Genomic DNA, 15,706 nt, shown 5'->3' with positions numbered 1-15,706 from the left:
CCATAGAAGCTTGACAATACAGTTCTCGTGGCAAATTAAGCTATAAATTTCGTATCATCAACAAGTTACAGACTTAAATGTTGTTCCTATTAATGGAATCTGATTTTTTTCCATTTATTGTTTTACAGGTCTTCACTTTAAGCTCTCTATCGTCACCAGATTCAAGTTACAAAAACATATGATTCTAATTATCAGGCAATTGCAAACATTTTGTCTATTGTTGTAAACTATAAAATGCTATTATTATAATTATATTATTTGTTGCCAAATGTATTATTATTTCTATAATATATATAAAGACATGAATCAAATGTTAACCACTTCGTTTTTTCAGCTTACATTTACTTGTTTCTGTTAAACCAACGAGAAAAAGTAAGTTAATTCAGGTTACCATCCAGGCAGGTAATCATTAATACTTTGGTAATTGGTGCTATCACAACGCATCAAATGATTGATCACCAGAAGCCGGTATCTGACCAATAAAGTAAACCTGAACAAAACAAATATAACTGTATTTTGAAAGTTTTTTTTATTGAATTTTTATTTTGGATGACAAAAAAAAACTAGATACACTGGTAAACGCTATGACCTGGTTACTTGGGCTCGATTGGTCATTGTCGGCTTGGGTACTTCTTACATGTACCCCGGGTACTCTTAAGTATACTTACATGTACCCCGGGTACGGTGAATATACTAAACGCACCCGATAATATTAACGCCAAATCGGTCGTTGGCGGCTAATTAAAAAAATTAATTGTGTTCACATTTATGTCAATTTCTGTTGAATAGCATCTATATTATCGAAACTCATACTCAAAAAGTATGTTAGTGCAGTTTTTTAAAAGAGGAGTTTGTTATATACACATACACAAGATAAACAATACCGTTTTACGGTAATCGTCCGGGTACGTTTGAGTATTATTACCGTACCCGGAGTACATGTAAGTATACTAAAGAGTACCAGGGGTACAGGTTAGTAGTACCCGAGCCGACAATGATCAGTCGAGCGTTACTTGGATATAGCGCGTCGTTTCTTCATATAATTTGTGAATTCTTTTTGTTTTATGAATTGCCTTTACTCTGCATAGGGGTGGATCAAGTCGAAGATAATCATTAATTATTAGTTTTCCTATGCATGTTATAGAACCATAATTTGGTAACCGTTACGAATTTAGTATTCACTATTGAACAAGCGCATATGAGAACTTTCAAAACAACTGGTGCTTAACGGCATATTCCACCAAGCCGATATACGTTTGCTTGCTATTTGGTAATTGATCATATTACTTTGAGTAACCTGCCTTATGGAACCAGCCTATAAATGCTGGAATAGAAACTATCACATGGGGCCGAAATGACCTGTTACCGTTTTGTGCAGTCTGAAAATAGCAAAAACGCATTGTTTTATAAAGCAGCAATGATTGAAAAGAAATCATATTACTACTTTATTTGGAATGGTTAGAAAATGATATTTTACAACAGAAGATATATTTGATAGTGTAAATCTTAATAGTTTTGCCTATGTAGTAGAAAGTCCGATTTCGGACGTAATCTAATTATATTTTACTTTCAGTTTCGATTTAAGTTTTAGGAAACATACAAGTTGATCAAGTCTAAACTTGTCAAATAGATCTCTTAATTAACATTTATTGTTCCGGAATTAGTGTTTTTACAAAAAATGACTGACCTTTGTGACAACACAGGTAAAAATACACTTCGATTTTGTTTGCTTTCAAATGTACTCTGGTGGTAGTTAACCATTACGCACACATTTACGTCAAATGTTTCTAACCAAACACTTTCTGTTTATAATATACAGGTATTTGAATATTTTTACAAAAGCTTACTGTAAAGATTGTTTTTGAAGGTAATAAAAATTAATTGAGCAAGCACATTTTCCCACTTATTTAGTCACTTATAAGTTAATTTTACCCTTCTATAGTTTTACTGTGCCTGTGTCATAAGTATTGGTATTCTGTTCTAATGATAAGGGTAAATGTTCTTAAATTAAAAGTAAACAAAGAAATATGAATCATATAGAAAACCTAGATTGATTCATAAATCAATATGTTCAGTTATCATTTAAATATGAATACACAAAACTTTTGTTATAAGTTTGATATAAATCATTAAACACAATTTTAACAAGACTATTGCCAAGCAATAAAAGTCCCCTTCCGGCTCCACCATTGTCAGAAATTCCACCATTGTCAGAATATTTTTTTATTTGTTGCCATAGCAACCAGAATTTTTGACGTAGGAACAAAATGAAATGACATGCATAATATCAATATTACCATCTATCCATGTTCCAAGTTTCATGAAAAAATATTAAGAACTTTTAAAGTTATGGCAGGATCCAGAAAACCACCGTTTTTAGCAGTATTTCTAGTCTATTTGTTGCCAAAGCAACCAGAATTTTTGACGTAGGTATGAAATGAAATGACGTGCATAATGTCCATATTTCCATCTATGCATGTTTCAAGTTCATGAAAAAATATTAAGAACTTTTAAAGTTATCGCAGGATCCAGAAAAGTTTGACGGACGGACGGACAGACAGTCGGATGGAGTGCAAACCATAAGTCCCCTTCGGTGAAACCGGTAGGGGACTAATTAGACTTATTAATACCTTTATTACCAGGTTCCATGACTATTGCCATGCAATAAAAGTCCTCTACCGGCTCCACCATTGTCAGAAATTCCACCATTGTCAGAATATTTTTATGTCCCTCACTATAGTAGTGGGGGACATATTGTTTCTGCCCTGTCTGTTGGTTGGTTGGTCTGTTTGCGCCAACTTAAACATTTTGCAATAACTTTTGCTATATTGAATATAGCAACTTGATATTTGGCATGCATGTGTATCTCATGGAGCTGCACATTTTAAGTGGTGAAAGGTCAAGGTCAAGATCATCCTTCAAGGTAAGAGGTCAAATATATGTGGCCAAAATTGCTCATTTTATGAATACTTATGCAATATTGAAGATAGCAACTTGATATTTGGCATGCATGTGTATCTCATGGAGCTGCACATTTTGAGTGGTGAAAGGTCAAGTTCAATGTCATCCTTCAAGGTCAGAGGTCAAATATATGTGGCCCAAATCACTTATTTTATGAATACTTTTGCAATATTGAAGATAGCAACTTGATATTTGGCATGCATGTGTACTCTCATGGAGCTGCACATTTTGAGTGGTGAAAGGTCAAGGTCAATGTCATCCTTCAAGGTCAGAGGTCAAATATATGTGGCCCAAATCACTTATTTTATGAATACTTTTGCAATATTGAAGATAGCAATTTGATATTTGGCATGCATGTGTATCTCATGGAGCTGCACATTTTGAGTGGTGAAAGATCAAGGTTAAGGTCATCCTTCAAGGTCAGAGGTCAAATATATGTGGCCCAAATCGCTTATTTTATGAATACTTTTGCAATATTGAAGATAGCAACTTGATATTTGGCATGCATGTGCATGTGGAGCCATAGGGACCCGACACAGTGTTTGGATTGCCTAAAAAAAAAAAAAAAAAAAAAAAAAAAAAAAATTAATATATATATTATTTTTTTTTTTTTTTTTTTTTTTTTTTTTTAGGCAATCCAAACACTGTGTCGGGTCCCTATGTGTGGAGCTGCACATTTTGAGTGGTGAAAGGTCAAAGTCAAGGTCATCCTTCAAGGTAAAATATATGGGTAAAAATTGCTCATGTAATGTCACTTCTGTAATATTGAAGCTAGCAATTTTATATTTGAAATGCATGTGTATCTCATGGAGCTGCACTTTTGAGTGGTGAAGGGTCAAGGTCAAGGTCATCCTTCAAGGTCAAAAGTCATATAGGGGGACATTGTGTTTCACAAACACATCTTGTTTTATTTGTTGCCATAGCAACCAGAATTTTTGACGTAGGAACTAAATGAAATGACATGCATAATATCAGTATAACCATCTATCCAGGTTCGAAGTTTCATGAAAAAATATTAAGAACTTTTAAAGTTATGGCATCCAGAAAACCACCATTTTTAGCAGTATTTCTAGTCTATTTGTTGCCAAAGCAACCAGAATTTTTGACGTAGGAACGAAATAAAATGACGTGCATAATGTCCATATTGCCCTCTATGCATGTTTCAAGTTTCATGAAAAAATATTAAGAACTTTTTAAGTTCTCGCAGGATCCAGAAAAGTGTGCCGGACGGACGGACGGACAGACAGACAGACAGATGGAGTGCAAACCATAAGTCCCCTCCGGTGAAACCAGGAGGGGACTAATTAGACTTATTAATACCTTTATTACCAGGTATTTGTAAAAGTTAATATAGAAAACTTATTAGCCGTGAAGTTAACTGAACAAAACATGTGAAGATTATTTTTTCCAAATAGAGATAAGGTTATTTAAACTTAGAACAACATTTATGTTATGGCCTTTTTTAAGGCGAATAAATGACAGTTTTATCAGAAACATTCAATAAATTTCATAATAAGGAGAAGGCTGAATGCCAATTAAAATTTCCTTTAAATACCATGAAATACTTAGATTATTTAGTCTTATTCAAATCACAATTTCACAATGAGGAGGACAACTTCTATTGACTTTTTTTTATTTACCTAACAAACTACTAGTATGCACACAACTACAGAAAAAGATATGCATTTTGTCAATCCCCATAATGCTGTGAATATTGTCCAGTTTCTTCTTGGATCACACAAATTGACAAAGCTGCAGGTCCAAATAATGTTATACAGTTCTTAACTATCAATTGCAAGTATAACACCAACAATATCACCATGCACCTTACTCAACATACAGTTTGTATCAATAATTGTTTTTTACTCAGTTTATTTATGGCTCTGAATATTTGTTTAACCAACATCTCTGTTGTACTTGAGTTGAGGTTCTCAAATCAGCTAAGAGGGTGTTATTCAATATTCCATTCAACTTCTTTGAATTTCACTGAATCTTCTTTTACTCTTACACTTAATGATTTTATGTTCTTTAGTCTACTTCTTTAATCTACAATCACTTTTTGAACTTAATTCAACTTGAATCTCACTGAACTATGGATTGTTTTTATATCTATACCAACATGGTACATTGCTGCAGTCAAACTTGACTATTACTCCATGGGTGGTGTTAGACTTAAGATAAAGGGTGAACAATACTAAAATAAGAAGACAATGATATTTAAAAGACATAAGGACTGTAAAGAAAAGCTTTCTGCTACGTTTTAATTCCTATTCCTCACGCCTCTCCGGCTCCGATAGCCACCAAAGAGATTTGTTCCTCAATCGACACAGCTTTGAAGTGTTTCTTTGTAGTTGGCGCTGACGATTTGTTAGCATATGATTGTTTTCTCATCCCAGCTTGAAGGATACCAAGTCACGGTATTAAGTAAATGAGGCTGGCAGTTTAAGAAAGGAATTCTTCTTTGTAGTGCGATGTAGATGTGGAAATGAAATGGGCAGGTAATTGATATAATGGATTTGCCGGGCCTTGCTTGAACCAGGGAAAGTTATTTTGTGGCTGGGGTGTCTATGAGGTTATTTGTTATCTTATAGATCATCGTCAGTTAAGAATGGGCCAATCATGACTCCAGGGTTTCCCACTTTTGTTGGTCTAGCATGGATGAGGCACTGCCGGTATTGTGATAGAGCGTAGTAACATCAATTGCTGTCCTTGACTGAACCATCTCAAAATTATGAATCAATCTGGTCCATCTGAATTAGTTTCAGTCATTGCTGAATATTCTAGATTCAGGCATTCGAGGGAGAAGTATGCTGACCTTTTAACGTTGCATATCCTTAAGTTTCTTCTGTGGAATCCACGTGTACTTTTACCTTTCTCTATTACATGTATTTTATGAGATGAGTTTTCCATAATAAATCGTTTGTCAGGTCAACCCTGAGTTACTTGAATGCGTCCGCGCTTGCGAGTGTATGGTCTTTGAGAGTGTAGTAATGCAGCACTGGTGAACCCTTTCTGCATATTCGCAGGATGCTGCCCTTTTTCGGGTGGTAAAACTTTCCCCGAATCATTTACCATTCCCACAGCCGTTGGAGGTCTCACTGCAGAAATGTTAGCTATTTGTCTGAAGACCACACCGTCATTTGCAAATAGTATTGTGGTCGATGACACTTTGATAGGGAGGTCATTAATGAACAACAGGAAGAGAATCGGCCCGCGGACTTTTGTCCGAGACACTCGAATGACTACCGGGACATGATGTGAAGTTTCTCCTACTTCATCAAATCTTTGCTCTTTGTCAATCAGGAAGACGCGGATCCATCAAAGGTCTGGCCACGTATACGAAAGAGTCAATAGACGCTGGTGTGGAACTTTCTTAAATGCTTTACTGAAGTGCATGGTGGCTAGGTCGTGTTGATTTATTTTGTCTTTGGATTGAAGGTGTCCAACAAATAGATTAGGGATTGGGTTTCACATTTCCGCCGCCTTCTGAATCCATTTTGGCAGTCGTTAGGATGTTTTTCATGTTCATGTGTCCCTTGAAGTTTCTGACAATAATATGCTCCAGCATAAACAAGTGCGTGGCACTTAGCGGAAGCTGCTCACTATGTATCTGTCACGCTTCTTTATTAATGCCGACACTGTGGCGATCGTCTATATATCTGGGATATATCCTGTCGCATGGCATTTCTGGTACATATGAAAGATTTACGTCGTTTAGGGGCTACTTTTGCCTGGTGAAAGCGATGTCGGTCTTTTGGCTTCCCTGTCTTTAGCGACTGAAGAGAGTGTCTCTCTTTCATTGGTGGGCTTTAATTTCTTTGGTCATCCATGATTTGTGGACCTTATTCCCAGACAGCGCCTTCGATGGGATGTGCGTTCTTATTAGTTTTTTTAGGGATGAGCTGTTCTAAGGTAGACCATGCGCCATTGATTGGCATGTTCTTATTATTTTCCACAAACTGGTTATCCTGAGCTTACATCTCATTTCGCATAGACTGGTAGTTCGCTTTCCTGTCTTGTTTACCTTACGTGGTGGTTTCTTAACTACTCTAGGACATATGCTGGAATCCATAAATATTGCTTTATCTTTCCCTATTTTATGAATGATCTCGCATTTGTTGATGAGGGTACTGTTTTTAGCGAAGAATTGGTCGAGGAAAAGTCGTCCACATGAATGAATATTTCAAAACAATATTTCTTTGTACAAGTTAATTGTAAAAAAGAAAGAATCAAATCGGTTTTTATTTATTAACCCAATATAGAATTATTGCTAATGTAATGCTGCCCGACAATAATTATCAATATTGTACCTAAATGTATTAAGCTAAATATTAACAGTTAAATGGTATATCAATGTGGGATCACTATATTGACAAACACAACTGTAATGTATCAATAACGTTTTTATAAATTAACCCCGTTTAATATCGCCCACCTACATTCATTCAAATCTTAACACCTGTTGCCACGTGTGGTCCAGGATAAAAACTTTGTGATGGCACGAGCTCCAAAGAACTTCAGGGGCCCAGAGGACATGAAGAAGGTCCCTACAAACCCACCTTACAGCGCCTATATAGGCAACCTCTCATACCAGGCTACCGAAGAGGACGTACAGGATTTCTTTGGCGATTCTGTAAGATTTGTTCTCTATATTTTGATGACAGGAATTTTCTTGTTTCATACGTACGTTGGTATTTTGTAAAAGACGTAATGCTTTCAGTTAAGAAAAAAACTCTCAAGTTAATTAAACTAACCAGTAGTGTGCATTTAATGTTCATTTAGTTCACTGCCATGTTTTAATGTTCAGTAATAATATATGGAGATTACAGTAAGTTTTGACAAAGTCTTTCAAATAATGATGTCTGTAGTATTTGTATCTTACTAATCATATTTTGAATTATTATGCCCCCCTTCGAAGAAGAGGGGGTATATTGCTTTGCTCATGTCGGTCGGTCGGTCCGTCCACCAGGTGGTTTCCGGATGATAACTCAAGAACGCTTGGGGCTAGGATCATGAAACTTCATAGGTACATTGATCATGACTTGCAGATGACCCCTATTGATTTTGAGGTCACTAGGTCAAAGGTCACAGGTGAAGGTCACAGTTACTGGAAATAGGCATTGTAAGGATTAAGCATGGTTCAAACAAGGGAAACAACTACCGTTTATGCAAGTCCTCTTTATTACAGCATTTGCCTCCCTTTAATTCATTTAAAATCTCATTTTACAGCAGAGATTCCAAATCTGACCTGTAAATGAGCCCCATTTTTACTGCAAGTGTTAGGTTACCTTTTCCCATTTGATCATTCTTAAGTATTGGTATTGTAATGCTGCTGCTACTGCTACTGCTACTGCTACTTCTACTTCTACTACTTCTACTACTACTACTACTACTACTACTACTACTACTACTACTACTACTACTACTACTTCTACTACTACTACTACTACTACTACTACTACTACTACTACTACTACTACTACTACTACTACTACTACTACTACTACCTACTACTACTACTACTACTACTACTACTTTTACTACTACTACTACTACTACTACTACTACTACTACTACTACTACTACTACTACTACTACAACTACTACTACTACTACCACCACCACCACCACTACTACTACTACTACTACTACTACTACTACTACTACTACTACTACTACTACTACTACTACTACTACTACTACTACGACTACTACTACTACTACTACTACTACTACCTCTACTACTAATACGTCTACTACTACTACTACTACTACTACTACTACTACTACTACTACTACTACTACTACTACTACTACTACTACTTCTACTACCACTACCACCACTACCACCACCACCACCACCACCACCACCACCACCACCACCACCACCACCACCACCACCACCACCGTTCACAGTGACAAAAAACGTATTCACACAATGGCTGCTACTACAACTTATAGCCCATATAGGGGTGCATGCATGTTTTACAAACAGCCCTTGTTCCAAATGTTTTCAGGTTAAGCGTGTACGATTAAAGGAGGTCGATGGAAAGCCACGAGGGTATGGCTTCGTGGAATTTAATACACGGCAAGCTCTCATAGACGCACTAGACATGAATGATGAGGTATGCACATCATTGTACAAATTGTCTATGATTTCTTAATGAATTTTAAAGAGTTCAATGTCTTATGTTAAATATGATAATATATATCAATTTTGTTACGGCGAGGCAGGGTATTGTCACTAATTAAAAACCATAGTATCAGGCATATATCATGTTATCGTTTACTTTTTTTTCATGCGTACGATATCCATGTTATGCAACTAGTCGTGGATTTGTTAGTCCCGAAAGATGTATTAATATTTGTTGGTCATTTGTTGGTAGAAAATGGAGGTATCCAATTAACGAACATTGACTCATTCTTGAATGCAATCAAATGTAGCTGGGTTAAAAGATACCTAGATAATACCAATACGAGTAAATGGAAATTATTCTACCAGAAAATCCTAAAAAAATATGGTGACTCCTTACTCTTTGAATGTAACATCAGCAATACTATCTTACATGAAATTGCAAACGAAAACATATTTCTGTCTGATGTTCTATCAGCGTGGAGTGATGTCACTCATAACTTAGAAACCCAAACCAGCAGTAAAACAATTTTATGGAACAATAAAGACATAACTTCAAACAATAAGACGTTTTTCTATAAAGATTGGTTTGAACGAAGCATTAAATATGTCGACCAATTATATGACTACAGAATTAAGGATTTCTACTCTTTTGATAATATATGCTACATATACGGAATACCTTCAAATAATTTTCTGAAGTACTACACACTAATCAAAAGCATACCCATACATATTAAATCTGAAATCAATACAAATAATACACCATGTACTCAAACAATACTTGTAGAAAACATACTTGGAAGAAAAAACAAAACAAATAAAATATTTTACAAACTCCAAATTAAAAACCCTACGGAAAACTCCAAAATCCAAAATAAATGGCAAGTCCTTTTTGGAGAAAATGAACTTAATTGGAAACACATATTTACCATGCCATATAAAGCAACTATTGAAAGCACACTGAGAAATTTTCAATATAAATACATCCATAGAATTATAGCTACAAATAAATATCTCTATAAATGCAAATTATCTAACTCAAATCTGTGTGACTTCTGCAGTGAAAACATTGAAACTATAGAACATCTTTTTTGGGAGTGCAAACACATCCAGCCTATTTGGAATCAATTAACATCTTTTCTTGAACAACAGCAACTAAACGTTAAACTATCTTTCTTAAATGTAAGTTTCGTAATTAACTCATTGAAATCAATAGACGGTAATAATATTGTGAATTTTATGGTTATATTGATGAAATATTTTATCTTAAACATGAAGTACAAAAATTGAAATCAATAGACGGTAATAATATTGTGAATTTTATGGTTATATTGATGAAATATTTTATCTTAAACATGAAGTACAAAAAACAAGTACCAAATTTTAATTGTTTTGTCCATAGTCTTAAACTAAAAATCCAGATTGAGAAAGAAATAGCCCTCAGTAATGACACATTACAAATCTTTGAACAAAAATGGAATCGGATTAAATTCTCATAATGTTTTGTCCACTTATATACATTTTCACTCTGATGTTAGTTTATCTTTCTAAAATAGTTTTGTTTATGTCTATATATATATATTTTTTTTTTCAATCTGACAAGATCATTGTGAAGATACAACAAAACACACAAATACAGTATGCTTATTTCCGACTTTTTACAACTCATCATTTTTCACAACTATTCCTCTGTTGTTCTTTTCTTTTCTCTTGAAAAAAAAATTAATATATATATATATGAGCGTATCTTGTATATGTATAACATGTCTGAACTGTATTGCTTTATACAATCACTGTGTTGTGTGATCATATACATTTTTACATTATATGTATGATATTGAATAATAAAAAAAAATTATTTGTTGGTCATCTATTTGATTCGAATCCTGGTAGTGTTCTTGACATCTTTCAGAATATTGATTCCTAAGTGACACACTGAGCACAATAGTTTAAATAATACATTTTTAAATGAATCTCAAATGTTAAATGCAATCTTATATCAACATGAACTATGTTTCAGATGTTTATGAACCGCAATATCAGGGTTGACTTGGCCGGGGAGTCTCAGCAAGGAGGAGATAGTAGGTTCTTCCTGTCATCTTACAGTGGCTGTCACTAAATTTGCTGCAAATATCTGTGTAGTTTTATGGAATGCCCATTGTACACCAATAATATAGTAACAATCTGATCTTGCTACGGATGCTTACAAGGATTCTTCCAACTGTCTGGGACAATTCTGTGGAATCACTAAATTTCCTGGAGATCTATTTTTACGCATTTTGCATCGTTGCGGGAAGGAATGACCGCCGAAAATACATGTATTAACATATTTTACTATTTGTCAGGTTCTCTACAGTTAACACATTTGTCCATCCGTGCGCAGAATGAATATTTCTACTAATTTCCATTTTGAATTTTTCGAACATGTATAAGGTGTTATTAGCGTATTTTAAATATTCTTTTAAGTTTTGTACATAAAATAGAACCCGATTTGTTGTTTAGTCAAATGAACGAAATTGGAAATGCGTTTTTATAACATGTTTTTCAAAAATAGTAAACACAAATTCTTGTTTACAATTTAATTGATCTTGTTTGTCATTGTAATATTTTGTTTTCATTGACAGTATGTGCAAACGATTGTTTACGTGTAGAACAACACATTTTCCACACGGTACTCGGGGCGTTTATAAATCAACATAAACACTTTGTACTGAAAGTGTTGAAATATAATTTATTATGTTGTTTCACAAGTTTACATGTATCTCGCAAATTATTCAACCGGTCTATTTGATCTTTTATAAAAGTATTCAATAATCAAAAATGTGATATTTTGAAAGAATTTGATACTAATTATGAATGACCTACGTTTAATTATGAGACCCCCTTCTGACGTGGACCAAGGTCATTATTGCCTGTTCTAAGACTGAACAGGATACATGTTTATTACAAAAACACTATATTGCTTTACACTGTTGTTTGGCTCGATTTCACATCATATCAGTAAATCGATGGACATTTGATTTAATTAAAACATATTCAACATGGACATTACGAAAGTTAGAAGCCGTTCGAATGTGTCCTGAATGTTATGTTTACAAAATGTGTACCCTCGATTTCGAGTGATATCGTAAGAGTCTACGGATAAGGAATTGAGAATTTCATCTTCATTATCATGAAACGTTTTGAAAATGCATTTGGAAGTTTGAAATCATGATGAAACACGACAAAGTTTCACAACATACACGTATACATAACAATATATCGTTACCATATATACGATGTGCTCTTCAGAAGTAATTTCTTTTTACTATGTCTCTGTTTAAAGAATCTTGGGTGTATTGCCTTACTCCTGTCTCTTGGTCCGTATGTAGGTAGGCATTCTTCTTTTACACATATTTTTTTTCCAGATCTTGCCACCAGAATATTTGTTTAGTGTGCAATGTTTATTGGTATCCATAGTCTCCTTATGGGATCTTTGAGTAAACATGGAAATACCTAATTTACATAATTTTTCTTTTTTAATCTGGTTCACGCTATTATAAGGCACACTTTCAGGGACTGATCCATCACACACTGTCCCGATGAGAGCGATGCCAAGAGCTCCCAAGACATTAAGGGACCCAGAAGACATGAAGAAGGTCCCGAAAGACCCGCCTTTCAGCGCCTATATTGGCAACCTCTCGTACCAGGTTACCGAAGAGGACGTACAGGATTTCTTTGGCGATTCTGTAAGATTTGTTCACTTTATTTATACACGTTACTATTTTGTTAAAGAAGTTATGTTTCATTTACGACCAAGCTGATACCTTTAGTACACTAACCAGTTACCGGTATGTTTATTTTGTTCACTGTTATGTTTTAAGATTATATATATATATAATTTCGAACTAACGGTTTGTTTGGTGAGAGTTTCTTCTAACTATAATTGACCTATCGCAGTATTTAAAGTGTAATCCTATCTTTAAACATTATAAATTTTTAGGTTTTTAGGGTAAGACTAATAAGAGAGGACGATGGAAGACCACGAGGTTATGGACTTGTTGAATTTAAGACACGGCAAGATCTCAAGGACGCTCTAGCCATGAATGATGAGGTATGCGTATCATTTTAAAAATTGTCTACGATTTCTTCAATGACGTTCAAATGGTTTTATTTGTGCGATAGTATACTCAATATAAATTATATGCATAGGAAGGGAGTGTAATGCCACTTATTCAATACCACGATGCCATGCGTATATCATGTAATGATTTCTTTCGTTTCCTAGTCTAAGATATCCATGTTGTACAACTATCTCGATTTTTTTTATTGATTTTAGATGTGTCACGCAATTTTATTTTTATGCTTCCGGCTTGTATGATCGGGGGTATATTGTTTTTGGCCAGTCTGTCTGTCTGTCATGCTGTCTGTCATTCTGTCTGTAATTCTGTCCCAAAACTTTAACCTTGCTCACAACGTTTGCAATATTGGTTTAAACTTATTTATCACGACATAGTATGCAATATTGAACCTGGTTGTGTTCAAATCTGTTCAAAACAGTTTGTTGCATGATATTGACTCGAAAGTGACACTATAAGGTAATTAATTCATACAATCTCAAATACATAATAGGTTATATAAAAATGAACTATGTTACAGATATTTCTGAACCGCAAGTTGAAGATTAACGTGGCGGAATCACAACAAGGACATGGTAGGCGTTGCCTTTTATCTCATAGTGACTCACTGATTTACCTCGAGACATCTGTGTGGTTTTTGGGATACCCATTATACGTTATAGTGTAGAATCTGGTCTGGCTACGGATGCTTACAAGGATTCTACCTAATTTCTGGGAAATGTCTGTGAAATCACTAATTATTTTGGAGGTCTGTTTTTGCAGCGGCATTGTTGCGGGAAAGTATGACCACCGCAATATTTACAAGTAACAAATTCGTCCATCCGTGCAAAATGAATAATTTTTGTCAAGTTCCATCTTTTTAATTTTGCAAACATTCAACCGTAAGGTATTGGCAGCGTTAATTTATTTTTCATATAAGTTTTAAACATTCAATATAACATTTGTAGTTTATTCAAACATGACACTGGAAATGTGTTTTTGTTTAAATGTTTTAAATAACGCAAACATTGTTTGGTTTAAACATTTCAATGCACGTGTTTTTTTTCATAAGCTATTTTGTTTTGCTAGAAAGAGCGCGCGTAAAAAATGTTGACATGAAGAACATCACATGTTTTGTGATTGAATGTAAAACTTTTGTACCGAAAGTGTTGACATTTTAGTTTAGCTCATTGAACTGAGCACACCATCCTCATGGTGTGTGTTTGTGATCGTCGTATGTCTGTCGTGCATTGTCAACATTTGCATTGCCACATTTATCGGCTGATCTGCATGAATATCAATGGTATCCGGGCCGGTTTGGAAACTGGGTCATGTTACGCCAAAAAAGATCAAAATGTCAAATAAAAGAAAAATATTGTTAAAACTTTTAAGACATAAGTCATATGTTCATGAATCTTTGTCAGAAAATTTGTTGTAATGATATATGTCAGAGTTTGAACATGGTTCACGTAGGTCGAAAAACATGGCAGCCAGGGGCGGGACAGATTTCCGTATATTACTATATGAAACTTCGTTGACAATCTAGAATTCACGGCCTCTGTCCAATCTTCTTAAAACTTTGTCAGAAAATGTTTTCTGGGCTTCGTTCGAAAAAGGTTTGTGGCTTTTGAGAAACATAGCCGCCAGAAGTCAGGTCTGTTTTCCTTATATGGCTATATTGAAGGCGTGTTAACTCTCCTTGAAGTCGCATTTTAGCCCATCTTCATGCAACTAACCAAAACATTTATTTTTACTGATATTTCAACTTAGTTTAAAAATCGTTCCCGATTGCTGAACAAAATATGGCTGCAGCTAAATGTTTTACTTTAGCTTGCAAGTTTGGATAAAGTTAAATTTTTAACTCGGGTGAAAGTGGCTTTTTACTGATGATGCTTACTACCATTTAAGAAATAGATACTATTGTATTCTGATATTGGAGTTAAATTTGTTGATGGTGAAGGTTTTCGATGATGATGATGATGATGATGATGATGATGATGATGATGATGATGATGACTACCTGAGTTATATCCATAAATTAATCTAAGGTACATTCTGTGTTAAAAATATTTTTAATTATCAAAAGTTGTTCATATATTCTTTTTTCCATAAAAATGTTACTTGAAATGAAATATTTTTATTCATATGATACTTGTATTCTTCTGAAGGCCACCCAAGCAGAATAGTTTAGATCGTTCGGGACTTAAATGAGCGCTTTAGGGCTCATGCCCCTCTAATATAAAAGTACTTTTATTATTCTTAACTCCACGTTCTCTGAGTAGTTAAGTTCCTTCGGGTCTCAGGTGAGGGCATTAAGACTCATGGACTTCTTATTTAGTTTCAAATAAAATAATTGTACAATAATTACAGCTGAGTTTATAATATTTAAACATATTTACATCAACTGTTAATAAAATGAGTTATGTCTTTCAAGGTATGCTGAAATTGCATATGTTCATTCTTATATTTTTTAGCTCATCTATTTTTTGAAAAAAATTATGAGCTATTGTCA

The 15,706-nt window shown here is 34.5% G+C and overlaps 1 protein-coding gene across 1 annotated transcript in view; it reads left to right on the top strand.

The window, feature by feature from the left end:
- Positions 1-1,379: 1,379 nt before the first annotated feature.
- The window catches only part of LOC127831275 (zinc finger CCCH-type antiviral protein 1-like), a 33,327-nt gene continuing 19,000 nt past the window's right edge, over positions 1,380-15,706 (top strand). The window contains exons 1-7 of the mRNA XM_052356252.1: positions 1,380-1,457; positions 7,442-7,594; positions 8,979-9,086; positions 11,118-11,178; positions 12,653-12,825; positions 13,080-13,190; positions 13,736-13,790. Coding sequence (XP_052212212.1) covers positions 1,455-1,457; positions 7,442-7,594; positions 8,979-9,086; positions 11,118-11,178; positions 12,653-12,825; positions 13,080-13,190; positions 13,736-13,790 — 664 coding nt within the window. The 5' untranslated portion in view covers positions 1,380-1,454. The remainder of the gene's footprint in view (positions 1,458-7,441; positions 7,595-8,978; positions 9,087-11,117; positions 11,179-12,652; positions 12,826-13,079; positions 13,191-13,735; positions 13,791-15,706) is intronic.

Source organism: Dreissena polymorpha, chromosome 5 (assembly GCF_020536995.1).
Source record: "Dreissena polymorpha isolate Duluth1 chromosome 5, UMN_Dpol_1.0, whole genome shotgun sequence".
Taxonomy (NCBI): Eukaryota; Metazoa; Mollusca; class Bivalvia; order Myida; family Dreissenidae; genus Dreissena; species Dreissena polymorpha.
The sequence above is the reverse complement of the archived record's forward strand: the minus strand, read 5'-3'. Positions and strand labels throughout refer to the sequence as shown.